The 27,311-nt window shown below is 37.7% G+C and overlaps 2 protein-coding genes across 7 annotated transcripts in view; one reads left to right on the top strand and one right to left on the bottom strand.

The window, feature by feature from the left end:
• Positions 1 to 5,867: 5,867 nt before the first annotated feature.
• Positions 5,868 to 12,234, top strand: LOC114476408 (growth/differentiation factor 8-like). The gene is made up of 3 exons (XM_028467885.1): positions 5,868 to 6,217; positions 8,729 to 9,102; positions 10,457 to 12,234. The coding sequence occupies exons 1-3, from the start codon at positions 5,896 to 5,898 to the stop codon at positions 10,835 to 10,837; spliced, it is 1,077 nt and encodes a 358-aa protein (XP_028323686.1). The 5' UTR covers positions 5,868 to 5,895; the 3' UTR covers positions 10,838 to 12,234.
• The window catches only part of stat1a (signal transducer and activator of transcription 1a), a 35,264-nt gene continuing 17,787 nt past the window's right edge, over positions 9,835 to 27,311 (bottom strand). Inside the window, exons 15-26 of one of the 6 annotated variants that reach the window (XM_028467835.1) lie at positions 27,021 to 27,110; positions 26,096 to 26,194; positions 25,890 to 26,025; positions 24,657 to 24,712; positions 22,984 to 23,218; positions 22,152 to 22,340; positions 21,998 to 22,073; positions 21,828 to 21,924; positions 21,123 to 21,161; positions 19,262 to 19,300; positions 18,844 to 18,891; positions 9,835 to 10,833 (exon numbers count right to left, since the gene is read on the bottom strand). In XM_028467835.1, coding sequence (XP_028323636.1) covers positions 18,865 to 18,891; positions 19,262 to 19,300; positions 21,123 to 21,161; positions 21,828 to 21,924; positions 21,998 to 22,073; positions 22,152 to 22,340; positions 22,984 to 23,218; positions 24,657 to 24,712; positions 25,890 to 26,025; positions 26,096 to 26,194; positions 27,021 to 27,110 — 1,083 coding nt within the window. In that variant the 3' untranslated portion in view covers positions 9,835 to 10,833; positions 18,844 to 18,864. Of the gene's footprint in view, positions 10,834 to 18,551; positions 18,892 to 19,261; positions 19,301 to 21,122; positions 21,162 to 21,827; positions 21,925 to 21,997; positions 22,074 to 22,151; positions 22,341 to 22,983; positions 23,219 to 24,656; positions 24,713 to 25,889; positions 26,026 to 26,095; positions 26,195 to 27,020; positions 27,111 to 27,311 lie in introns of those variants that run through there. The other 5 variants (XM_028467855.1, XM_028467825.1, XM_028467872.1 and 2 more) reach the window with 5 other exon arrangements.

Below are 27,311 nucleotides of genomic sequence, written 5' to 3'. Positions count from 1 at the left end.
ATCCAGTCGGCCTATTTTACGGCAGTTTGTGTACTATTTAAAAGGTTGAAACCCTGTTATTTTAAAATAATTAGAAATTTATATTTTGAGTGAAAAAAATTAATTGACAAACATAAACACCACAAAACAGTCATGTATTTACATTTGTACTATTAAAATATTTAACAAACGTCGTGTGGTCGGTTTACATTCACTGCGAGACTGCGAGTGGAGGAAGTGACGTTGTCTACGCGAATGCGTTGAAAGGATCCGAAATGACCCTGAAAGGATCGGGTACTGACTCTAGCATTAGCCTAGCATCAGCAATAGCCTAGCAATCGCATTATCCTAGCATTAGCAATAACTTAGCAATAACATTATCCTAGCATTAGCAATACCCTAGCCATAGCATTATCCTAGCAATAGCATTAGCACTAACCTAGCATTAGCATTAGCTTAAGGTCCTCACTTATAATAATAACAATAACCACAGTGATGACCATAGTAACCATTAAAGTATGATTGTAGTAAATAAGTACATTAAAAAAAAAATAGTGAAATTATATCATATTACGTTTGTTTAAAACAAACAGAAAAACACATTTTCAAACTAAGGTGTAGATGTTTCATTTCACAGTAAGGTAAAATGATATATATATAATGTACATTTTCTAGGTATAGTTATTTAAACTTTGAAGTCTGCTTCAAAGGTCGTATTCAGTGTCGCTGTCGATGAAAGGAAGCGTTTCCACTTTGTTTCTCTCCCAGCAGAGCAGCAACGCCTGGGCCACGACCTCCTCTGACATCCTGTGAGCAAACTTCATCACAGCCTTATTAGACAGAAGAGGAGGAGAGGCAGAGGGGCGTGTCTCCTCCTTCAAAAGCTCCTCCCACACCTCCTCCCTACCACTTCTCTTAGCCATGGACTCCTCTGCCTGCTCCACGCAGGACCAGGGCTCACATCTGGACTGTTCACATCCCATCGCTGACATCTGGACTCATCTATAACACACCGAATATTAAACTTTACATCAAGGATTGGCCACAAACGTGATTGTATTTGATCTGAGGGTCACATGATAAACAGTCAATCTGAGCTTTTGATGTGCGGCTTTGTTGATGCTTTGTTTTTATTTTTGGTGTCTTTGTCATTTTGCGTATTTCTCTCTCGTTATTTATGCTTTTCTTGTTGCTATGAGTGTGCGTTTGTCATTTTCTGTGTTTTTGCAGTTTATTATGTGGGTTTTTCATTTCATTTTGTGTATTTTTGTTTGGTATATCTTATTCTCAATGGGCCTGTACTACAAAGCTGGATAAGTCAATCCTGGATTCATCTCTGTTCGCGAGCATCACGTAGCAACACATTCTCCATCGTACGAAGCAGGAAATAAATATGTTCACTGTGTAGAGCAACATTTCTTTAATAAATATGAAACATTTAAATCCATAATTCAGAACAAAACAATACTGTTGCTTCAGAAAAAGCAGGAAGGAATGAATGCAGGCAGGAAGCTGCCCACACAGTGTGAGATTATATAATATTAACCCATGGGGATGATAAACAGATACAGTAAATTGCTCTACAGTTTCAAAATCAACTGGCTTAACTTAGCGAGCTCATATCTCGCTTCGTAGTACACGAACTCTCCGATGGAGGATGTTTGGTCAGGTGAAGCACACTAACAGACATAAATCCAGGCGTCACGTATCTAACTTCGTAGTACAGGCCCTTGGTGTATTCTTTTCTTTTTTTTGAGTAGCTTTGTATATATATACAGTATATATATATGTTTGTGTACAAACATGTAGCTGTAGCTTTTTTGTCTGAGAGTATGGGGCACATGCTAAAGTAAACAGCAACTTTTTTGCAATATTGAGCAAGAAACCACATTTAATAAATGCATGTGATTTTTTTTTTTCTTCTTTTCACCAGATTTGCAGCAATACTTGTGTCATTTTGGAAATATCAAATCTAAATGTTATTCTTAAATGTTAAATCTAGATGTTAAATCTAAATCTAAATGTTAAATCTAAATGCTAAATCTAAATCTAAATGTTAGATTTAACATCTACATTTACATATAACATATAAGTCTAAATGTTAAATCTAAATCTAGACATTAAATCAAAATGTAAATGTTATATGTAAATTTCACGGGTGAAACTTAATATTTAGCTACGATGCAAATTCACTGGAATAAGCTTTTATGTTGGTACTTCCGGTGAATTGGTATATTACCTAAATATTTAGTTTCACACATGACATTTAGATTTAAAATTTAACATTTAGATTTTGATTTAAATTAAACATTTAACATTTAGATTTAACATTTACATTTAGATTTAACATTTACATTTAGATTTACCATTTACATTTAGATTTACCATTTACCATTTACATTTAGATTTAGATTCAACATTTAACATTTACATTTACATTTAGATTTAGATTCAACATTTAAAATTTAGATTAAGATTCAACATTTAGATTTACATTTGACATTGACTGACATTACATTTTTACAAGAAAAGAAATATCACAAATATTGCTGTAAATCTGGTCAAAAATAATAAAAAAAATGCACATTTTTTTAAATGGGGTTTGTTGCTAAATGTTGCAAAAAAAGTTGTATATATGTATATAAGTTGTTATATTTTGGCCTGTGCAGCTTTACAATCGGGAATATAAGACACAGCCCAGGGTGTAAAACCTATAGGTTAACGGTTTGTTTGGTGACTAAATGTTTATTTTATCTTCAAAAAACAGAATTAGTGAAATATTGTATTTCTAAATTATGGAAACGTTGTCTGAAAAAATAAATAATAAAAAATTTGGGACTTTTTAGACTTTTTTCCAAGACAATTAGGAGAAACATTTTGTTATTAAGTGAACAAAATGTGCTATTCTTTCTGGACTGTTTCTATTGCTCACATTTGACTGAGTTCCTTCAAACATCAGATTACAGAGCGACCTTTAAACACTCTGTTTACTCCAAACAGCCTGGCACGATGAAGGGCGGCCATCATCATCCTCATCCACACTTTCTATGCACAAAGATCACACACACACACATATATATATGTATATAATATAATTTAATGCCTGCATATGTCGACATAGGTTAACACAACATAATAATTGTTGGAATCGGATGGAAAATATAGAAATAAATGACAAAAAAACGTACGTGTTATACATACATTATATCTGAGAGAAACACACACACACACACACACACACACACACACACTATTCCATATAAAAAGAATAAACTGTTTCAAGATGATCTCACCCTTATAAATCTGGAAAAAGTAGTTGTAGTCCTTACCTTCTGCTGAGGGTGTCAATGATCCTCAGGTGCTGATATTTAGTGGGAGGAGCCAAAAGCACAGCCTCACACCTGATTGGTGCTTTATTTGTTTATACATTTTTTTTTTACCCGTCAGCAATGACGTGATGTTATTATTGCTGACGTTTGAAAGCTTAGTGGTTGACATGTACACACACTATTACTTTTTAATGTATATATTAGATTTTAAGACCAAATGAAAATAACAAATACATTAATTATCAAAAATCATTATCACATTTATCTTATTTTATTCATGATTTTCAGAATTATTTGAAAATACTCAATTTAAAGGGTAAATGTGTGTTTGTTGTCCTTTGATATATACTGTACGGCTGTCATTTTGTGTGTTTTGTTATCATTTTATGTATTTTCTGTCACTTTGAGCCAATTTTGTATATATTTGGTGTTCCTTCATGTATTTTCTGTCACTTTGATGGTTTTTAGAGTGTGTGTGTGTGTGTGTGTGTGTGTCTATTCTTGTTGTCCTTTTATGTATTTTTCTCATTTTGTATATTTCTGGAGTTTATTGGTGTGGATTGTTTTGTGTTTTTGGAGTTTTTTGTGTCTTCTTTTTGTCATTTTATGTGTTTTTCTGTCATTTCATGTGCTTTGGAGGTCGTTTTGTGTGTTTTTGGATTCATTTATACATCTTTATTGTAATTATATGTATTTTTCAGTCATTTTGCACATTTAGTTCAGGAGCCACACAAATTGTGGCATGTGGCCCCCAGGCCGCCAGTCCAAAACAGAGTACCATCCTGTTGCACTTCTGACAGTAGAAAGTAGTAACTGGTTTTATTTGAAGAAAATATTTTTTTTTCTATCTGCAGACAAAATAACAATAAGAAAAGATCATTTAGATTTTTTTTAGTTTCTATTTAAAAGTTGAATTTATTCAGAGTTTGTGGATGAAAATGTTGGATTTACACAAGTTTCCATCCTTTTTCACTATCACCAGTTTAAAATGTTGGTTTAAGTTAAACTTCATTCAACTCGTGTTTCAGTCATGGATGAAATATTAATACAATACTGTTATTTAAAGAAATAAAATGTAAACTTGTGACATTTCCTTTTCAGTTCAGACTCATGTATACAGAAGCCCATTCATGCCAGTAAAAACAACAAAAATCACCACAGCAAGTCATAATAATGAGAAAGAAAGTCATAATTATGAGATACAAACGATTTGATTTGCAGCAGTCTACCGACACTGACTGTAACCATTCCTAATAACACTTTGAATAATTAATAATGTATTAAAAACACATATTTTGGCTGTTTATTGAGTTCTTCCCATCCAAGTTCATATATAGAAATACATAAATATGTCTAATGTTTGCAAATGTACATAAAAAATAATTGTCTCACTTTCTTTCTCATAATTATGAGTTTACTAACTCATAATTATGATTTTCTTTTTGAAAATTTTGACTTACCATCGTGATTTTTTTTTTTGGTGGCGGGAAGGGGCTTCTATAGGGAAAAAAACCAGTAAAGTAAAATAATAAAAGTCATAATTATGACTTAGTATCTCTTAACTATGACTTAAGAATTATTATTATTATTTTACTTTTCCTATAGATTTTTTTACTGGCTTTTGTAAGTCATATTTATGACAGTATCTCCTAATTATGACTTTTTTTTATTAATTTACTTTTCCTAGTTTTTTTTGTGTGTTGTTTTTACTGTCGGGAATGGGCTTTCGTAAGTCATAATTATGACTTACAATCCTGATTTTTTTTCTTTTTTTTGTGGCGAGAAGGGGTTTCCATAGGAAAAAAATACTAGTAAAGTAAAATAAAAAAGTCAAAATTATGAGATACTATTTCCTAATTATGAAATACTAAGTCATAATTATGACTTAGTGTCTCATAACTATGACCTAAGAATTATCATTATTTTACTTTTCCCAATATTTTGTTGTTTTTTACTGGCGAGAATAGGCTTTTGTAAGTCATATTTATGACTTAGTAATTTGTAATTATGAGATAGAATAATATTGTATATCATAATTGAGACTTTTTTTTATTATTTTACTTTTCCAAGTTTTTTGTTGTTCTTTTACTGGCGGGAATGGGCTTCCATAAGTCATAATTATGACTTAGTATTTCCTAATTATGATATAGTATCATAATCAGGTATTATGATACTATTATGAGATAGTATCTCATAATTATGACTTTTTTAATTATTTTACTTTTCCTAGTTTTTTGTTGTGGTTTTTTTACTAGCAGGAATGGGCTTTCATAAGTCATAATTATGACTTAGTATTTCGTAATTATGAGATAGTATCTTATAATTATGACTTTTTTAATGATTATTTTAGTTTTCCTAGTTTGTTGTTGTTTCTACTGGTGGGAATGGGCTTCCATACTCATGTCCTGAACAGACCATCAAGTGGACAAATGTGAAATTATCCGAACATTGAATCAAAAACTTTTCTCGCTGCTGCCGCTTTAAATCATCTCACATCAAGAAAAAATTGCAGCCAATCCAAAAGTGCTGATGTGCGTCTCTAAACGCATTTGAGACGGAGTCACGGAGCGGACACGTTCTCTCCAGGATGCTGCTCCCGCTCAGCCTGTCCTTCCTCCTCCTCCCCTTCCTCCGCACCGGAGACACCGCGGAGGTGAACGGGAGCTCCCCGGAGCAGTGCTCGGCCTGCGATTTCCGAGAGCACAGCAAACAGATGAGGCTGCACAGCATCAAGTCTCAGATCCTGAGCATCCTGCGGCTGGAGCAGGCGCCCAACATCAGCCGCGACATGATCCGCCAGCTGCTGCCCAAAGCGCCGCCTCTGACGCAGCTGCTGGACCAGTACGACCCGCGGGTGGAAGACGAGGAGCGCGCTACCACAGAGACCATCATCACCATGGCCACCGAACGTAACTTCAGACATTCACACTCATCCTCCCAACGCGTCTCATGCGTAAAAAGCCCGTGCGTAAAACCTGTGCGTTAAAACCTACGTGCGTAAAACCGAGCTGTGCGTTAAAGCCTTAATACATGAAACCGATCGGAAACATAGCTCAGTATTTCCTCAGCCGGGTTTTCTTCACAAAGACAAGCGTCGGATTTCACTCGATGCGTAAAAGTGGGAATATTTTTGGTGCGTATAAACGCAAAGTCCGTGCGTAATTCATAGTGCGTAAAAGCCAAAGTAAGGGTTGGGGTCAATTACATTTTTCAGCTACAATTACAATTTTCAATTATGATTACAGTGACCAGCATTTTTGCCAATTACAAGTAAATTACAATTATTTTTTCATCCTCAGAAAGTCAATTACAGTTACGTTCTCAATTACAATTAATCACAATTACTGAGCCTGAAATAAATAACCTAAATCAGCTGTAAAATTAACACAAAAAAATCACTAATTTAATTATTTCCTATCTATTGGTTACAATTAGGCTTCCTAATAAATGAAAATATAGGTTTTAATATTTTTGGCGTGGGCGACTGAGCCTTTTTTGTGTCAGTGTACCCCTAGATTTCACTTTTTTTAATGGTAAAATGTGGGAAAGCTTAATGAAACATATTTTAATTACTGTAAGCTACATATGTGTAGAAATGTAACATGGTTCCCCAGTTTTGGGTTAAATTATAATTGACTGATTGATCATTTTAATAGAATTTTTATGGCAATTACAATTGCAAAGTCAATTATCTGAACTCAATTACAACTTAATTATGATGACAGCAACAGATTTTTGAAATTACAATTACACCATAATTGTAATTAAATGCCAGTTACGCGATCACAATGATAATTGACCCCAACCGAGGCCAAAGTCATCTGTTTACCATCAGTCATATTCATTAAAAAATACTGCACTTTGTGAATAAATCCTGTGCGTAAAAGCAAGTTTCAAGCAGACTTAAAGAACGAAACCCAGCGTAAAGACAGTGTGTGCCCAAAAAGACGTGAGGGAAATCGATATCAAATGATTAACTTGTGTTTAAAATGATTTCCCTTCAGCGTCCAATTCAAAACATTTGACGAGTGTGTGAAGAAGCAAAGTCTGTGTGTGTATGTAGTGTGTCAAAGCATGAGCACAGGACTGTGCAGAGCCACTATATACATATATCTAGGTAACTTTAATCACAGCGAGGCCACAGAAATGTGATTGTATCTGATCTGAGGGTCACATGATCAACATTCACGTCAGAATTTATTATAATGACCAATCTGAGCATTATCACAGGAAACAACACAGACTTTGTGTGTTTCTGTCTTTCTGGGGTCGTTTTGTGTCTTTTTCTTTTGTTTATATTTTATGTCATTTTGTGTTTTACTTTGTCATTTTTTTTTTTTTTTTTTAATTGTCGTTTTTGAAGCCAAGGAATTATTTTGTGTATTTGTTTTGGGGGCCACTTGTTGCCCATGTCTGCTGTAGTGGTTTCTGAGCTGGCTCAACATGTTTCTCTTTCTATTCTAATTTAAAGGTTCAGTATTATTCTATTTTCCACCCATCTCTATTTGTTCTGAGAACCCGAACAACATAGTATTTGAGGTTTGTTTTACTAAACTCACCTGTTTTCTGGCGTTTTAGCCTCTGAAAAGTCACTTTCAGGTGCGCTCCTAAAAACAGGCTGTTTTTTTGGGCCTTCATGCATATGCATGAGTCGGCGCTGCTCCAGCATGTGTGTTTATCTCTTCTGACCACATGAATATTCCATTTAAGACGATAGTCCATTGTTTTGTCCGACCGCTGCGTCGCATTGGGTCACAAACACGTCAGATCATCCCATAAAGGCATTACAAAATGGTATAACGGCTACTAAAAATGGAACTCATTGTAAGCACCTGCTCTACGTTGCTTTCTTGTCATCCTCACCTCTTCTGACCACAGAACTAGTCCACTTCAGATGATAGTCCATTGTTTTGTCCAACCGCTGCGTCTCACATTGGGTCACAAACACATCAGATCATCCCATAAACGCGATACAAGGTGGTATAACGGTTACTAAAAGTGAAACTGATTGGGAGCGCTCTTTGGTTAATCTACATACTGGATTATCTACAGTATATAATGAACGTACAGATATTAACCGTAATATCAACCTGCCTTCGCTATGTTTGTTTTAGCTGTGAGGTAGCTTGAGAGAGAGAGCTCACATTCTTATAGGAGGAGCCAGGAATGTGAGGAGGAGGAGTTTCCGTGTTGTGACGACATAACGCAAAAAATATCCAACTAGCTCGTTTGGAGCTGACGTTTTACACAGAACTTTTTCAACTTTGTCCCTCTGAATGAGGCTAAAGGAATGTATATCACTGTAGCAAAACCATTATAAAGGAATTTTTTCATAATACTGCCCCTTTAAATAATCTAAAGTGCATCATTTGTGAGGATTATAGTCTCTCAGTCGTTCTCTGTGACGTTTCCTTTCCCAGCATCCAATCCCGTGGCTCAGGACACACTGTCCTCCTGTTGCCTCTTCAGCCTCAGCCCAAAGATCCAGCCCAAGAACCTTCTGAGCGCCCAGCTGTGGGTCCACCTGCGACCTGCCCACATGGTCTCCACGGTCTTCTTGCAAGTTTCTCGCCTCAAACCAGGAAAGGAAGGCAACAACACCCGAGTCCGGGTCCGATCCCTGATGATCGACGCGGACGCCGGAGCCAGTTCCTGGCAGAGCGTGGACATCAAGACTCTGCTGCAGACCTGGCTTCGCCAACCGGAGAGCAACTATGGGATCGAGATCAACGCCTTTGACTCGGAGGGAGAAGACCTGGCTGTGACCTCATCGGAGCCAGGAGAGGAGGGACTGGTCAGTGATCACGTTTAATACACATACATGCTTTGTGTGTGTGTTATTAACACAGCCACATTAATCCCTATAGGTCTTATTTTCTACAGCTCGCAAATAAAATACACGTAATGACAACAAAAACACACATTCACAATTTGCATGCCACGATATATCCCGATACCAGGGTAGGGGTCAATTACATTTTTCAGCTACAATTACGTTTTCAATTACAATTCAGTTTATCCTCATAAAGTCAAATACAATTCCGTTCTCGGTTTCTAAAGTCCAATTACAATTAATCACAATTACTGAGCCTGAAATAAATAACATAATAAAAGTTAACCTTCCTCTTGTGTTAGCTTCCTGTTAGCATCTCTTATGCTAACGGGTCATAAATCAACTGTAAAATACACTAAAAACTAATATCTATCATCTAATTTACTTCATATCTATTGGTTATCTTGTTAGGCTTCCTAACCAATGAAAATATAGGTTTTAATATTAAGTGCTCAGTATGTTTCAGGAAAATAAAGTGCTAATAACTTACAGCTAAAATGCATTGAGGAGTGCTAAGCAGATGTTAGCGCAATTAAATTTCAATTTTTTTTGGGTTAAAAATATCGCCGAATCGACTTTTTCTTACACCCTTATTTCAAATATTCACAAATATATTAGAAAAATATCAAAAATGCACAAAATGACTCCAAGAAAACACAAATGACAATACAAAATAAACAAAACAACAACAAATGTACATAAAGTCTTTATTGTTTCCTGTGTTAATGCTCAGAATGGTCATTATTATAAACGCTGACGTGAATGTTGATCATGTGACCCTCAGATCAGTACAGAAGCTTATTGCAGTCACTGAAGAAAAAAAAAATCTGTTTTTCTGGATTAATGAGCAAATTTTTTATCAGAATATGAATTCAGAAAAACCAAAAATATTTCCCAGAAAAATAGGGCCATTTTTTTTTTTATTTAGTTATTTTTTATCTCATCAACTCAGAAAAACCAAAAAAATATGTCCTATAAAAACAGAAAAACAGGACAAATATTTTTTATTTACTTATTTTTATCTCAACTCAGAAAAACCTAAAACCTGTCCTATAAAAACAATAATAAGGGGCTAAATGATTAATTTTTAACTTGTTTTTTATCTCATCAATTCTGAAAAACTGAACGGTTTTTTCCTTCAGTGAACGCAATAAGCTTCCGTAGATCAGATACAATAACAGTTTAGTGATAACGTTGCCCGTCTTGCTAACAATGTTGTTTAGAAGAGTTTAATGAGAAACGGCGCTCCATGAGCTAACTTTGAATTGATCACGTGATCTATGATGGTCAATAGCTCTTGGTATTTCTTTCCCAGCAACCGTTCATCGAGGTAAAGATCCTCGACAACCCAAAGAGGGCTCGCCGCGATTTGGGCCTGAACTGCGACGAGGAGTCGGCGGAGACGCGCTGCTGCCGGTACCCGCTAACCGTGGACTTCGAGGAGTTCGGCTGGGACTGGATCATCGCTCCCAAACGCTACCGGGCCAACTACTGCTCGGGCGAGTGCGAGTTCCTCCACCTGCAGCAGTATCCGCACGCTCACCTGGTGAATAAGGCCAACCCTCGCGGCACGGCCGGGCCCTGCTGCACGCCCACCAAGATGTCGCCCATTAACATGCTCTACTTCAACCGCAAGGAGCAGATCATCTACGGGAAGATCCCGTCCATGGTGGTGGACCACTGCGGCTGCTCCTGAGGAACACCTGGGGGTCAGTTCCACCAGAAACAACTAAACACCACTCAAACAGACTCCATGACATTCCATTTCTTTTTCTACACGACAGACTTTTGAATTAATTCAGCTAATGCAAACTCACTTTAAACTTAACCAATTAATACATGCAGTTCCTGTGATGAGCACCAGGGGGGATGTTTGAGGGTTTGCTTTCTGTTAAAACTAGGGTTTACGGAAGAGGAGTAGGGCCAATTTTGATGGCGAAAATAATTTCTGGCAAATCAAGAATAAAGTCGAAATGTTGAGAATAAAGTCGAAAATTTCGAACACAAATGCAAAATCCAATAATATGATAAAAATCCAAGGTTTTCTAATAAAGTAAAATCTACGGAAGCTGACTATGGCCAATTCACCAGATGACAATTAACAGCAGATCGTTGCCGTGTATCTGTGAATGCGTTAAACTATACTTACGTTTTAATCTCTTTAAGGACTTTGAAGAGATATTGACAAAAACTTAATCTGGAGCTACGGAAACAAATTAGGGCCAGTTTAGATGGAGACTGTTGTCGTGAATAGTCAGCTTCCGTAGATTTGACTTTTATCTATTTTGACTTTATTCTTGAAATTTCTACTTTAATCTCAGCATTTGGACTTTGTTCTTGATTTGCCCAAAATTATTTTCTCCATTAAAATTGGCCCTAATCCACTTAAACATGAAAATAGGAGGATAATCGGACGTGGCTGTGAGAACCTTTATGTGTTGCAGTAATAACACAAGCTAATTATTCTTACAAATCTATCAGAAAACTGGCAAAAGAGAATAAAGAAGAACTTCATTCGTTTGGACTACTTGATGCAACTAGGGACTCCAATTTTCAATTTAAAAACTCCCTCAAATACTCATTTCTGGTTTCTGTTTCCTCGTCTTTCCTTATTTAGTTGACTTTACTGTCATTAAACTTCCTGAAGTCGCACCAAACATGCTAAATAAGGTAATGGAGTCAACTACTGTTATTCATTTCATAATAATAATAATAATAATACATTTGATTTAAAAGTGTCTTTCAGGCCACCCAAGGACACTTTACAATAAAAACAAAATAATAAAAACAGTGCAATCAGGGGCAGGTCTAGGAAGTCTTGGTTAGGGGGCCACTGAGACTCAGATTATGGTGGCACACTAAATTTCAAATAATAAAACAACCACTTCAAATCCCAGCTACTAATACTGTTTACCCTACATGATATAATGTTTTAAATCTCCATAAGATTAAAGTAATTAATTTAAAAGCGTAAATGACGGATGACGCCCAGACTCTTGACCTGAGGGGAGGGGGACATGGTGGAGCTGTCTATGGTGAGGGAGAAAGAGCTAGCTTTGGAAATAGTATATTAGGTGCCAATGAGGAGGAGTTCTGTTTTATTGGAATTAAGTTGGAGAAAGTTGGAGGTGAACCAGTTTTTAATTTCTGAAAGGCAGTGGGTAAGGGAGGAGGGGGGCAGAGTTGAGTCAGGTTTACTGGACAGATAGAGCTCGGCGTCACCCACGACGCAGTGAAAATGAATGCCAAATTTTTTGAATATATTGCTCAGTGGAAGGAGATAGATGATAAAGAGAAGGGGACCCAGAACGGAGCCCTGTGGAACACCAGAAGTTTGTCCGTTTGCTACAATTGTTTCACAATTTCCTTATGAGGTTAAATAGAACTAAGGTTCAGTTACGAGTTGTAGTCTTTTAATTATAATTAACCATAAAAGCATGTTTTATAGTTTAATTCCAAAGTTGTCTCCAAAAATCATGTAGTTTAAACATGCATGACCAGAGGGCGTCATTAAGGTATTTGCTTATTAAATAAGTGACAAGTTGTTGCCTTTAAAGCTTAATTTTTAATCCAAAACTCCAGAATTTGCTACTACTTTCATTGAGTGAATTTTAAATATCGTAACATCTTACATGCAAAATCTCGCAACACTAAGGGGCGAGATTAAGTGATTTGCGTCTAAAATAGGTTAACACTTCTTATTTACAGATTATTTTCTTTTCTTTTTTTTCCAGCTAAAACATTTTCTATTGCTCCAGTTGTTTAAAATGCAACTTAAACAAGCAGCACGTTGTTGTAATTCCAAAATAAAAGACGCTTCTAGAAACGTGTCATTAAAAACACACAATTTGTGTGTGTGTCACAAAGTTAGACATTCCACTGACCTGTTAAGAGTTATTTTCATTCATAAATAATAGACTACACGTTGCATTTTTGGTCTAAAATGACTTTTATAATTCCAGTAATTATAAAGGTTAATAATTCAATTCCTAAATTAATTTTCTTAATACTTTGCACATGCAGCACAATGCAGCAACATGATGTGGTTTCTTTATTAAACAATTTGTGAATTCAGCTTTTTTTTTAGCTTACTTATTATTATTTTTTAATCTGAATTAAGAAAGTGAAAGTTGGACATTCTCCTTCAGTAAATTGTATTTTTCCATAAACAAAGCTGTTTGAAATGCAGTTTGCACATGCAGCACAAGGGGGCGACTTTATGCGATAATGTCTTTCAAAGTTGTGTTTGAATCATAATTAAGACATTATAAATTCCATTTTGTCCTCAAACTAATAACTAAGATTAACTGGAAACAATGGCAGGGTGAAAGGCTAATAAACACCTTGCAGTTTCATTTTAGTCACACCCCCAAAACTAACCCCACCCCCTGCAAAAACTAGGCTTTTTTTTTCAAACTAAACAAACGCTTCAAAATCCATTTTGCCACAGAATAGGATTGTCAACTTACACTTTTTACCAGTTTTGGTTACATTTAATATTTCCAGTAATCGGTGGTTCTTAAATTATATAGTTTTAAATATAAATAGACATATACAGTATGAAACATGAAATTTGTAGCGGCAGCACAAGGGGGCGACATATAACTTCTTGTTTTTTTTAAAGCTTATTGTTTTATTGATAAAGCTTGAGCTCTTAATGCAGACATAGGCAACTGGAGGCCCAATAGTAAATTATGAAGTTGGAAGTTATACGAAGAACAACATAATACACAAAACTCCAGAAAACCACAGCAAAATGCCAACAAAAGTACAAAAAGTAACAACAAAAACACAAAAAGAAAAAAAAAAAAAAAAGACTCAAAAAACACACAACATGACAACAAAGACACACTAAACAACCACTTAAAGACACAAAGGGGGTATATGCTACAAATCTAGATGACCTCCTATCGCGCTAACTTCCAGGATTTAATCAGTGTGTGCTGGACTACAAACCTCGCTGGAGCTTAATCACTATGGCAATTAATGCTGAACGGCTAACATGGTCGCGACCAGGTTTGGTTCTGGCTTGGATGTATGCGAGTCCTTAAAGCCCCGCCTCCTGACCAACGACCTGCCCATTGATAGATGATCCTGGTTGGTGCAGATCTGACTTCTTAGGAAAGAAGATTATTAATTATAAATGCAATCCTTTCATTTACCGATGACATCCTTTAGGAAAGATATAGATTTATATCTAATGGACTGATCTACGGTCAGCTGATGAAGCATGTGTGTTGATCTGTGTGCGCGGTCGGTTGAAGTAATTAATTAATTCATACGCTGGGGCTGACATCATCAGCAGGAACATACACAATGTGCTCTCATTCGAAGTGTGTGTGATAGAGGTCTACTTGAATAGAAACGCGTGTGTGCTGTAATAAAGTCTAACTGCAGAGCGCAGTCCGTTTACCATCCAATGGATTAATATAATAAATAATCTTGCGCTTTTGCGCATTCACAGTGTCAGCAGCTTCCTTCCTGAGTTCTCTTATTCCTGCCTTTTCTGTAACAACAGGGTTGTCTTTGGTCTGAATTGTGGATTTTAATTATTCATCATTTTAAACTTCAGCAACCTGGTCGGTACCAAGTGATTTAGTGGATCAGATCTGAGCGAGGATAAAAGCTCCGCCTCCTGCTGTGTTCTGCACTAATTCACTGTTGCTCTTTGCTGTCGTCATGGATTTATATTCATTATAGTTAAGATCATAGGCTGTTCATACATTGTAATTACGCTCAGTCTGCCAGTTCTCTTCATGGATTGGTCAGACGCTGAAATCTACACCCCTTTCATGTGCACACGCACATAGCAAGGCTGTAATCACTTGGCGTGTTGTGATCATAGGTGATCGAGGGTCTTAAAACAGCTCCTGTCTGACAGGGAATGTTTGGTTAGTTGAAGCCAGCTAACAGAGATTAATCAAATCTAGATTAGTAGCATAGGCCCAAAATGACTACAAAAACAACATACAGTATACAGAAGGACTTTAAATAAACATGGATTTACACAAAATGAACAAAAATACACAAAATGACAACAAGAACAGGAAAAATATAACAAAAACACACAAAGACATAAAAAGACAACAAAAATGTGCCATATTGATGAGAAAATGTTGTGTTTTCAAGCTTGTATTAATGCTCAGATTGGTCATTCTTCTAAATGCTGACATGAATGTTGATAATGTGGCCTTCTGATTAGATAATCACATTTTTGTGGCCCCCCCCGCTGTGATAGAAGTTGCCCATCTAGATTTCCGTCCTGGACAGAGAAATATTTGATATGGTCAGATAGAGACTCCTGCTGTTCCTTGTCCTCCTGTGTAAGGACAACATGGCCTGGTTTGAGCCTTGACCAAGGCCGGTCCCCACAGGACGTCTCCAACGTGCGTCTTTCTCCTCAAAACATGAACCGAGTGACTCCCTGGCCCAAAGTTTTTTGACAAACATTAGGAGGAGGAAAGTGTTGGGCTGTTTTTTTTTTTCGTCCAGATTTTGTAAACTATAGTTGAAATTAAACATGTTTGTATTACTGTCGTTCAGGGTTGGGGTCAATTCTAATTGCAATGACGCGATTGGTAACTAATTACAATTATGACGTAATTGTATTTGGCAATTTTCAATTGTATCGTAGTTCTTATTTTGCTTCTGCAACTCCTTTGTCCTAGAACTCCTCATCTCATAGGGGCAATGTCAAGGATGTGCAGTTGACCTTTTTTGGAGCCAAAATGTCAAGGTCAAGAGTCAAGAGTAAAAAACCAAGTCGAGTATTTTATTTAACTGGACCGAAGCTGTACGAACGACCGGTAAAAAGATCGGTAGGGGTCAAAGTTCATGATGTCACAAAAAAAAACAAATACTTTTTTCCTTATAACTTGGCCACAAATTGAGATCCAGTGCTCAGACTGGTACCATTGAACAACATTTCCTTTCAATGTGTAATATTGACCTTCGCTCAAGGTCATATTTAAGGGCAAGGTCAATCTCCTGTTTTTCCTGCATTACTTTCAATTAAAAGAAAAAAAAAAAATCTGTTGCTGTTGTAATTGAGTTCTGATAATTGCCTTTGTAATTGTAATTGGCTTGAACATTTTATAAAAAGCTGTAATTTACAATTTGACTAAACGCTAAACTGTGGAACCATGTTACAGCTCTATGGCTTACACATAAGCATACGTAGTTAACAATTAGTAAAATATGTTTCTCATCAACTTTAACTGTTAAATAAATCATTTAAAAAATAATTTAAACGCCTACATCAAAAATATTAAAACTAATATTTTCATTGATTAGGAAGCCTAACAAGGTAACCAATAGATGACAAACAAATTAGATATTTTTTTGTGCATTTTACAGCTGGTTTAAAACATGGGTCAGAACGATCCGTTATCATAAGAGATGCTAACAGAAAGCTAACACAAGGTTACATTTTATGGGCTTATTTATTAAAAGCTCAGTTTAATTAATTGTAATTGAACTTTAGTAATTGGGAACGTAATTCAATGTATTCAGGGGGCAAATAATAATTGTATTTGGAAATAATGCTGGTTAACGTAATTGAGTTCTAATTGAACAATGATAATTGAAGACGTAATTGTAATTTAAAAATGTAATTGACCCCAACCCCGCTGTCGTTTGACACAAGCTTCCTAACTGTTACATTATTCCGTCTGTTTACCAGTTCAAAATCCAGGATTATGTCTCCTTTCAAGCTCCATATTGACACAGAATAGTGGTTTAAACCAAGATGAGTCTGTAATTTGACACCAGCCTCATAAATGATGCATTCTTACAACATGAACTGAATGACTCCATGTTCCAGAGTTTCTTTACATACATGGTAGGAAGCAGAGAGGCGGAGGATCTTTGGCATCACATGGTTTGGTGTCGCTCCACAAATTGAGAATCTTTTCCCGGGGCGGTTTGAGCGCGCTCAGAGGGAGACTGTGCAGATGTGCTGACTGTTGTTGTGCTTGACGGGGTTTCTGTCCCAGGAACAGGACGTCCACGTTCGCACACAAACACGACACTGGCCTGAGCTGGAGGTCACTTATCAAACACACAACATTAAAGAGTGAACCCTTTCGTTTCTAAAGGTCGGAGCTTCACCGTGGATGGATAGAAGTTTATACTTGTCAGCAGAAACATGATTAGTCTTAAGTTTTCAAGTTCTGGAACGGATTTAAGCAACAAGCAGCTTGGGGCCCACATGGAGGCCCTGCTTTAATTTTGTGAAGCCCACTAAGTAAATGCACAAAATGACTCCAAAAACTCCAAAAAAACATACAATAATATACACAAAATGACTCCAAATATCCACAACACGACAACAAAAACTCAAAATGATTCTAAAAATACACAGAAATAACAAATAAAACAACCCCACTAAAATAACTCCAAGACAAAACAAATGTACAATTTAAACACTTAAAATTACTACAAAAACAACCAGAATTAAAATAAAATGCACAAAACCACGATAAAAGCACAATAAATGACTAGAAACACACAAATATGCAACTTAAACACTCAAAATGACTACAAAAACACACTGAATAAAAATAAAATGCACAAAACCACAATAAATGACGAGAAAAAAAAAAAAAAAACAACCTACACACAAACACACAATAAAAAAAAGCATAACACAAAATGACTCCAACCACACAACTCTTTGTAGTTTCCTTTGTTAACGCTCATATTGGTCGTTATTCAAAATGCTGGCATAACATTTGTGGCTCTACTGTAATAGAATTTGCCCATCTATGATCTAGACTTTTTGACTCAGCAGCGCCCCCTGTTGAACAATTGTGACTTTGGTGCTTAAAGGGTTGATTTGTCTTTTTCTGCGTCACTGGTTTTTTTTTTTAATTGTAAACGGATCTGGAGGATAAAAGCACCTTCTAACATTATTAAAACTGTTATAGCTGCACTCATTCCTGTATTGTGATCCACATTTAACAGGCATTTCTTTAAAAATAGAAAACATTTGTGTCTCAATGTCAGAAATTCTTTGTTCAGTTGCTGCTTCAGACTTGATAAAAGCTTCATTTACACAAAACCGCTGAGATTTGTCATCTTTATTCTGTTCTACTTTGCAGTGAGCATCCACAGAAAGAATAGAATGAAAAGAAAAATACAAAAAAAAAAAATATATAGATTTTTTTTCTTTTAAAGAATTAAAAATTGTTCAGAAATGGGAAAAACAGGTGAAAGTGGATCTGGAAAACTAAAGTTCTGCGCCTAACTTTATTTTTCGTTTTCACTGGAGTCCCCGAGTACGCAGGACATCGCCTTAGGTCCTATATGATCCCTATTACAATGTTTTCATCATTTTAGACGTTTAAAGAACGTAAAGGGATGAAAAGGTTGGTTTGAGAGGAAAATATGTAAAAACATTATGAAGACAATTCACTTAATTTCATTTATAACACAACTTTTCACAGAAAATGAGTTAACATGTCAAAGAGTCACAGACATTTAAAGATAAAAGCCTCAGTAGATTTGAGCAGAAATGTCATGAACTAAAACACTACAGATGAACAGACATTTGGACACTGATAGCTTTACTCTACACCATCAATAACTAATATAGATCATTGACTTTACGGTTTGGATACACTATCTTCTTGAACTGCTATCACAGGAAGTGTGCAAAGGTGGGAGTGGGTGACAGCTCGTCCTGGAGAGAAGCAGACTTACATTTCTCCTCCGCCGACATCTTCAGCTTTTATCAGATAACTCGTTCATCTGAAACAGAAACAAACCGTGTGATGATCTGAAAGCTTCCAGCAGAGAAGGGCAGTGTGTGTGTGTGTGTGTGTGTGTTAAACATCTATAGACTAGCAAAACACACACACACATCAGAGGGAAAAAAAGTCTATATTAGTGGGTTTATAATGCATTCAATTGTGTAAAAACTGGTCAAAAACCATTATTATAGTGAACCAAAAAGAGTCCAGAAAACTCAAGCAACGGAACTACAATCCAGTCTAACACATGATTTATAACCAGTCTATATACAGTATAACACATGATCTATATACAGTCTAACAGAGGGTCTATAACCAGTCTATATAAAGTCACATGCACACAGAGTAGAGGGTTGAGCTGCCTGTACCTGAGCATCAAACTGGGAGAAATCCATCAGATTGTTGGTCTGAAGCAGGACGAGCCCAAAAAAAGACAGAGACAAACAAACAGACATTGTATTGAAGTGCTGGACCGGGACAAACCACTTAAAGGTGGGAGAAGTCTAAAGAGCCTGACACACCTCCAAGGTTCACCAGCAGGTGGTGATACGACAACTGTTGAATACTAAGGCAAAGCAGTTCCCTCAATGTCGTAACATTTTTCGGTACTAATTCTGCGTTAATTTGCAAAGAAAATGTATTAATCTTATTTTTTACAGTAAATATTGATGGTTTAAAATATTTTTCTCTCTACAGTCTGTGCTTTTCTCTCAACAGCAAGAACACGTGTAGATAGATGAATAACAAACAAAATAGATGAAAGGATAAAAGAATAATTACTACATCTTAAAGATAAACTAAGCAATAATTAAATGTGAACAAAATAATCTGAAATGGCATTTATAAAATGTACAACAATTTTCTCAAGATGTTCATTTCACAAAGATATTTAAAGGCACACTGTAACTTTTGGCCACTTTTGGTGACTTTCAAGTCAAGTGCCCCAGTGGCTACTAGCGCCTCAGCACTGTTGCAAAAATCAACCAACAGTCGGGCAAGCCTCCCTTTGTTTTTTGATTGTGTATGCAGACAATAGTTGGCCTGTAACTTCGGGATAAGGATTGACTCTAAGGGCTGGGCTGGAGTATGGCCTGGAGGAGCAGCCGCTACCACAGCCCTCCTCTCCCCGCAGCTGGAGTCCCGGCGCTCGGCCTTCCTCGCCGCGTCGGTGGCGCCCCCCCCCCACTCCATAGCCTCGCCGAAGTTATTGGCCCCATTCACCAAGGATAGGTGCGGCGGTCGGGGTCGAGGCGTACGGGCAACTCCGCGCACACCGGTTTGTCTGTCCCCTCCAAATCCTGGCGAAGGGGGCCGACAACGGCGGCGAGGCCAGGGTGTAGGAGGGAAGCGCCACCGGCACAGTGTGCCTTTAATGAATAAAATGTTTCTTGCTTTCTTTTTGTCAGATGAAGGAACAGCCTAACACAGTCTATATACAGTCTAACACTGGGGCAATAACTTTAGGTTATATACAAAACCCCAGTTCTCTCATTAATATGTATGAGATGTCTCACTATGGGATGCACGCTCCTGCTGGCAGCCCTCAAAGCACAATCTCCTTACGCCAATCCTGATTAGCTGGTGAAATGTATCCGTCCACCGCAGGCAGTCCCACCTACCATAAGTATCGCGTGCAGAGGATACAACGCCATTCCAAAAAAGCACCTCTTCTCACTTGCCCAGCAAGAAGGATTGTCTGGTGAGACATCTCGCTCATATTACTCAGAAAACCAGGGTTATGTAAATAACCTATAGTTCTCTTTCATAACATTTGTTTCAATGTCTAACTATGGGAAATGGTAGCTCCCGTATTGCAGACAAGCTTAGAGCAAGCACTGTTCCGATCAGGACAGGAGAACCGCCCACTCCACACACGGAGCGGAGACACCCTACCTGTAAAAGCAGACAAAAGCATCCACCAGCAGCGTCCGGCGACAGAGGCCAAAAGGATCGGTCTGCGGACAGTTAAGCTACCAGTAGATGCGGGGATATGCTCTGAGTGACAAGAGGTGTTTGAATGGCGTTGTATCCTTCACACGCAATACTTATGGTAGATGGGACTACTGCAGCGGGCGGATACATTTTACCAGCCAATCAGGATTGGGCATGTGATTGTGCTTCTGAGGGCTGCCAGCAGGAGTGTGCAAGTATTATGAAAGAGAACCAGTCTATATACAGTCTAACACAGAGCTGCACATGCATGGAGGGTAGAGGTTGAGCTGCCTGTACCTCAACATCAAACTGGGAGAACTCCATCAGATTGTTGGTCTGAAGCAGGTCGAACCCAGAAAAAGAAAGAGACAGACAGGAGAGACAAACAGACATTGCATTGAAGTGCTGGACCAGGACCAGGACAAACCACTTAAAGGTGGGAGTAGTCTAAAGAGCCTAACACACCTCCAAGGAAAGAGAGCGTCGTTCACCTCAGTAAAATTCACCAGCAGGTGGTGATACAGTACAACGACTGTAAAATACTGAGGCAAAGCAGTTCCCTCAATGTCGTAAAATTTTTCGGTACTACTTCTGTATTAATTTGCAAAGAAAATGTATTAACCTTATTTTTCATGAGAACTTTATTGAGGTTAAATAAGCCTTAAAATCAATTGCAACTAAATATTGATAGTTTAAAATATTCTTCTCTCTGCAGTCTGTGCTTTCGGCTTTCTCTAAACAGCAAGAACACGTGTAGATAGATGAATAACAAACAAAAAAGATGAAAGGATAAAGGAATAATTACTACATCTTAAAGATAAACCAAGCAATACATAAAATGTGAACAAAATCAATTGAAATGGCATTCATAAAATCTACCAGAATTTTCTCAAGATGTTAATTTCACAAAGAAGATATTTAGTGAATAAAATGTTTCTTGCTTTCTTTTTGTCAGATGAAGGAAATTAAGCTCTTATTTTGATAGTGTGTGGTTGGTCTCACCATCTCGTCAATGTCTCTGGGGCTCACGCACTGCTCCAGTACTTTGTAGTCATCAGGAGACATGGGCATCATGTTGTCCTGCAGTATGGACGGATGTCTGGAGCAGAGACAAACAGGTCTTAAAAACTAGCGGTGCTTTGTGGAGAATGGAATTCTGCACTTTTGCTCACACTTCCGAGACGGATATGAGCGCCGTCTTCAGGTAGTCTCTCTTCCCCGTGTTCTCCACGTCCATGGGCTCTATGACTGCAGGTTAATTCAGATTCAGACTCGGGGCAGAAGGCTTCAGTTCGAATCTAAAAGCTGCTCAACACTGCTTCTCACCCTCAGGAGGTTTGGGGTAGTACTTCCCAAACGCCTTGTCTTTGGGAATGTCTGGGTACAGGAAGCGCAGCGGCTTCTCCGGAATATTTTCAGCCGCCATCATTTTGTAGTTTCGGATGATGTCAGGCAGCGGCACTGCGGTCAGCTCTTTCTTTGTGTACGGCTCCACCGAGTGGAACAGCGGCTTATCTGATCGGAAACAAATATTTCCCTCACGTTGACACAAGAACATAAAAATTCAACTCAAACATAATCTAAGGAAAAAAGAAAAAAGAAAACAAAAAACTAAGCAAAGAAAAACAAATGTGCAAAAAACCAAAGTTGTCAAAAAAGATTTAAAAAAACAAAACAAAAGTCCAAAAATTAGTTTGGATCCAGTTTGGACAGGAAGAACTGAGTTTGAAACAGTATTCTTTACATAACCTTGAGAAAAAATTTGCCAGGAATATCCTAATATCCAGGATGAGTTTATCCAAGATCAGTTACCATGGAGATTCCTGATCAGGCTTGGCTTACCCTTCGGCTCATTCAGCAGTATTTTTAGCTGATCTGATCTGATTTGAATAAAAACACATTGTTTTGTAAGAAATATTATTATACAACTAAAAGACACCTTACTGTGAGCTTCAAAAGCTTGGATTATTTGTTTTATTCATCTTTTTAACCAGTAGAAATAACATTACAAAGTCACATTGATAAATAATCTCAGTGGACTAGTGAGTCAACGCTGACAGGTGTAAAAGAAAACACAGTACAGTAACTTCTCAGAAACAAATTTAGATCAGCGTCCATGATAAATTTACTGTAAAACGTGTTTGGGCTGAAACCGTACCGTGCATGTCACGCTCCACCCAGGTGAACGTGATGGCTCCATCTCTGCTGCTCTCACTGAAGCGCAGTAGGAAGGTTCCTGGACACTTGTCTCCTAGCAGGGCCTTCTCCCGCTCCTTACTGATGAATGCCACGATGGAGCCGTCGTTCCACAGAGACAGCAGGTGTCTCTTTATCAGGTCCAGGATTCCTTCAATCCACAGCCAGAACGGGAACGTCTTCTCATTGGGACTCTGCTGCTGGGCGGAGGAAACGCTGCTAAAAACTACACACTCACCACAATTATTGTTTATGAATTTTTTTAGTCGAGCTATAACATAACCCCACCCCTTTAACCTTTAACTCTGCTCAGCCGGCAACGCTACCTGCTAAGCTAACTCAAACATGTAGGAATGGTTGCTATGTGCTAAGCTAACCCAAACATATGGGACTGCTCGTTACTTGCTAAACTAAGCCAAACAGGTGTGACAGGTGGCTATGTGCTAAGATAACCCAAACATGTGGCACATGCAAGACTGGTTGCTATGTGCTAAGCTAACTCAAACATGTGAGATTGGTGGCTAGGTGCTAAGATAACTCAAACATGTGGGAGGGTTTTTCACGTGCTAAGCTAACCCAAACACGCAGGACTGATTGCTACGTGCTAAGCCAAACATGTGAGACTGATTGCTATGGGCTAATCTAACTCAAAGATGTCAGATTGGTTGTGACATGCTAAGCTAACCCTGACATGTGGGAGGGGTTTTCAAGTGTTAAGCTAACCCAAACATGTGAGACAGGTAGCTATGTGCTAAGCTAACCCAAACACACATGACTGATTGCTACATGCTAAGCCAAACATGTGAGACTGCCTGCTACATGCTAAGCTAACTCAAACATGTCAGATTGGTTGCTGCATTTTAAGCTAACCCTGACATGTGGGAGGGTTTTTTTAAATGATAAGCTAACCAAAACATGTGTGACAGGTGGCTACATGCTAAGCTAACCTAAACATGTGTGACAGGTGGCTCCATGCTAAGCTAACCTAAACATGTGGGACTGCTCGTCACTTGCTAAGCTAACCCAAATGTGCAGAACTGATTGCTATGTGCTAAGCCAAACATGTGAGACTGGTCGCTGTGTGCTAAGCTAATTCAAAAATGCAAGACTGGTCGCTATGTGCTAAGCTAACTCAAACATATGAGATTGATTTCTACGTGCTAAGCTAACTTTAAAATATGAGATTGGTTACTTTGTGCTAAGTTAACCCCGACATGTGGGAGGGGATTTCAAGTGTGCTGCTAACTCAAACATGTGGAACTGGTCTCTGGTACGAAGCACATGCTCACAGCCTCTATTTAGACCTCTGCTGAGGAGAAGCTTTTCAATTCAAAAGCATTTCTACATATAGTATTCTTACTTCCATTTTCGCTGTAAAAGCAGTTTTTCTAGACTCCTTCTGATTTGTAAATTGAGGTTTTTACCTTGGATCTATCCATAAAATACAGATAAAATATTGTTTTTGAGGGAGGCATTCATTATTATCTAATGCATTTGTTTCGATTGTTGTCATGTGGGAAAAGGTTATTAAAATGTTCTGCTACATTTTGTATGATATTTGAAGAATATAGGACCATAAAAGTTCAAAATTATTGGTCAACCCTGTACATTAATGTAATGAAAACTTGCGCTCACCTTACAGAACTTGCTCCAGGGAATGAGTCCTTCAGGGTTCCTCTTGGCTTTGGCTCCTGCAGAGAGACGAATGTTAAGCAGGGAAAAGCTGTTAATACACATAAACACTTTGAAACTTGTGCAGGGATGACATTCTTCTCTTGGACGAACTGCACATTATATAACTCTTTGTAAGCTTTGTGGGCCTGTACTACAAAGCTAGATTTCCTCTTAACGAGCCAACTTCCAGGATTTATTCTGTGTCCTGTACGACGACGCTGGTTAACCACTTACCAGGCTAAATCTCCATGGTAACTTGAATGGCTAACCTGGTCGGTAGTAGGTTTTGTTCAGGCTAACAGATCAGCGAGTACAAAAGCACCGCTTCCTGACCAATCAGTTCTCTGTACACGTTGTTGCACAGATCTGACAGCTGACAGGAGAGAGAATTGGGATAGATGCAATCCTTTCATTTCATTGACATCCTATAGGAAATACATAGAGTTGTGATGAGAAAAGGAGGAACAAGCTGGCCAGGGGGCATTTTGAGATGTGTAAAGATTCTGAAAGTGGGGATTCTAAGCTTTCCAATGGTGCAAAAAGGCCCCAAAAAAAAACAGCCTGTTTTTAGAAGCGTCATAAAAGTGATTTTTGAGAGGGCTAAAACTCCGGAAAACAGGCGAGTTTGGGAAAATAAACCTAAAATACTATGTTATTGGGTTCCTTAGAACAATAGCATAATACTGGACCTTTAAAGAGAGACCGGCTTTATTTTGGTTCGGGCCGTATTCTGACAGCTATGGGCCTGGTCGAGCCTAACCTTGTAGGTCAGATGAAAGCTAGCCTCTGAGGCTTTGCAGTCATAGTGTGCATGCTTATGACACAGCAAGTGTCGTTTCCCTGTTTTCACGGAGACAGAAACATCCACTCTGGAGCCTGTTTTTAAAAAGTAGAGTAATTCAGTTACTAACGCAGTTACTTTTTGGAACAAGTAGTGAGTAACTATAACTAATTACTTTTTTAAAGTAACGTTCCCAACACTGATAATGAGGGACCATCACCTTTTATTTTGATGGGGGAGGACGTAACGCTCCAAATGCTATAGTGATACATTTATGAAATTGTTTTATTTCTAAAGAACCAATAAAAGCTTTCAAAATGTTAATCATTGCCTCTTGATGCTTCAAATTACTTTCTAATCTATAGAGACCAGGATATTGTGAACTAAAGACCCTTTCAAAATAAAAGACTAACCAAGCAGTTTGTCTGCGAGCATGTTGAGCTGCTCCTGGTTGAGACCTCTCTTGGTGACGGAAGAGAACTGCCAGCTAAGGACGTCAGAGAGCTGTGACCACTTGGCGGAGGGAGGGGACAGGAAGAACTTCAGGTTCTGTGAAAATCAGGAAGAGTCAGTCAGGACAGGAAATGGTGTGTGTAAGACGCCGTGGGCGTTTCCTCACCTTGGGCTCTGTGGTGAGCATGTTGTACCAGAGGATGGACGCCCAGCCGCTGGGCAGCTGACACACGTTAGAGATGACCACCACAGGAAGAGACGTGGCCTATAACACACAAACACACAAACACACACACACAATAGGCACTTTTGTTTTGAAGGTCGCAATACTGGTGAATTCTTGAAAAATGACTTTTAGATTAAGACTTCAGATTTAGTTTCTGTGATCCTCATTTGATTTTCATATGATAATTGTTTTTGTGACTTTATTGTTTGTGAGTTTGAAAAATGTGAAACAAAGACTTTTAATATTTAACCAGAGATGGGCAACTTCAATCACAGCAAGGCCAAAAAAATGTGATTAATGAAGGTCACATTATTAACATTCATGTCAGCATTTGGAATAATGACCAATCTGAGCATTAACACAGGAAAAAAAAGGTTTGTGTTGTCGTTTTGTATATTTTTCTCTTATTTTGTTCATTTTTTGAAGGTGTTTTGTGTATTTTCAAAGTTTTTTGTTATAACTTTCAATTCATTTTGTGTGTTTTTGGCATCCTTTAGCATATTTATGTAGTCATTTTGGGAGTTAAAGAAAAAAAAAATCTGATTTAGAGTGTTTGTTGTCATCTTGTGTGAGGTTTTTGGAGTCATTTAGCACATTTTCTCCAATTGTGTGTTTTTATTGTCAGCTACTGTGTTGTTGTTGTCATAAGTGTTTTTGGAGCTAGTTATGTATATTTTTTCAGTTTAGTTTTTATACATGCGTAGTCGTCTTACATGTCTTTAGAGTATATTTGTATAGTTGTACTACCTTTTTGTGTATTTTGCTGTGATTTTGTGTGTTTTTTACGTCATCCATGTCTGATCTAAAGCTAGCTGCATGAAGCCCTTTTATTTTGAAGATTGCAGTTTGTTGTGAAATGCCTCACCTCCAGTTTGATGTTGAGTCCTGACTGACTGATCTGCAGGTCGGACTCGAAGCAGAACGTGTGAAGCTCCTCAGTGACAATCAGCGGACTCTGAACACACAAAAACTCACTTAACCACTTCTGTTGTACACTTTTCAAAATCAAACCTTTCATTTATTAATCATCAATATTGTTTGTGGCCTAAACGTGAAGCTAGTCTAAAAATGTCATTGTTAATACACTTGATAAAATACAAATACTCTATTCAATTAAGAAGGTATATTTTGGAAAATAAAGGCTGTAAAATATTCA

This window comes from Gouania willdenowi, chromosome 2 (genome assembly GCF_900634775.1).
Source record: "Gouania willdenowi chromosome 2, fGouWil2.1, whole genome shotgun sequence".
In the NCBI taxonomy this organism is placed as follows: domain Eukaryota; kingdom Metazoa; phylum Chordata; class Actinopteri; order Blenniiformes; family Gobiesocidae; genus Gouania; species Gouania willdenowi.
Note: the sequence above shows the minus strand (reverse complement) of the source record. Positions and strands in the feature narration are given on the sequence as shown.

What these genes read in the sequence shown, in the direction of transcription:
- LOC114476408 (XM_028467885.1), top strand. Translation starts at nt 5,896, where the DNA reads ATGCTGCTCCCGCTCAGCCTGTCCTTCCTCCTCCTCCCCTTCCTCCGC. An exon ending in CATCACCATGGCCACCGAAC is followed by an intron (nt 6,218 to 8,728) that starts GTAACTTCAGAC and finishes TTCCTTTCCCAG; the next exon opens with CATCCAATCCCGTGGCTCAG. An exon ending in AGCCAGGAGAGGAGGGACTG is followed by an intron (nt 9,103 to 10,456) that starts GTCAGTGATCAC and finishes TTTCTTTCCCAG; the next exon opens with CAACCGTTCATCGAGGTAAA.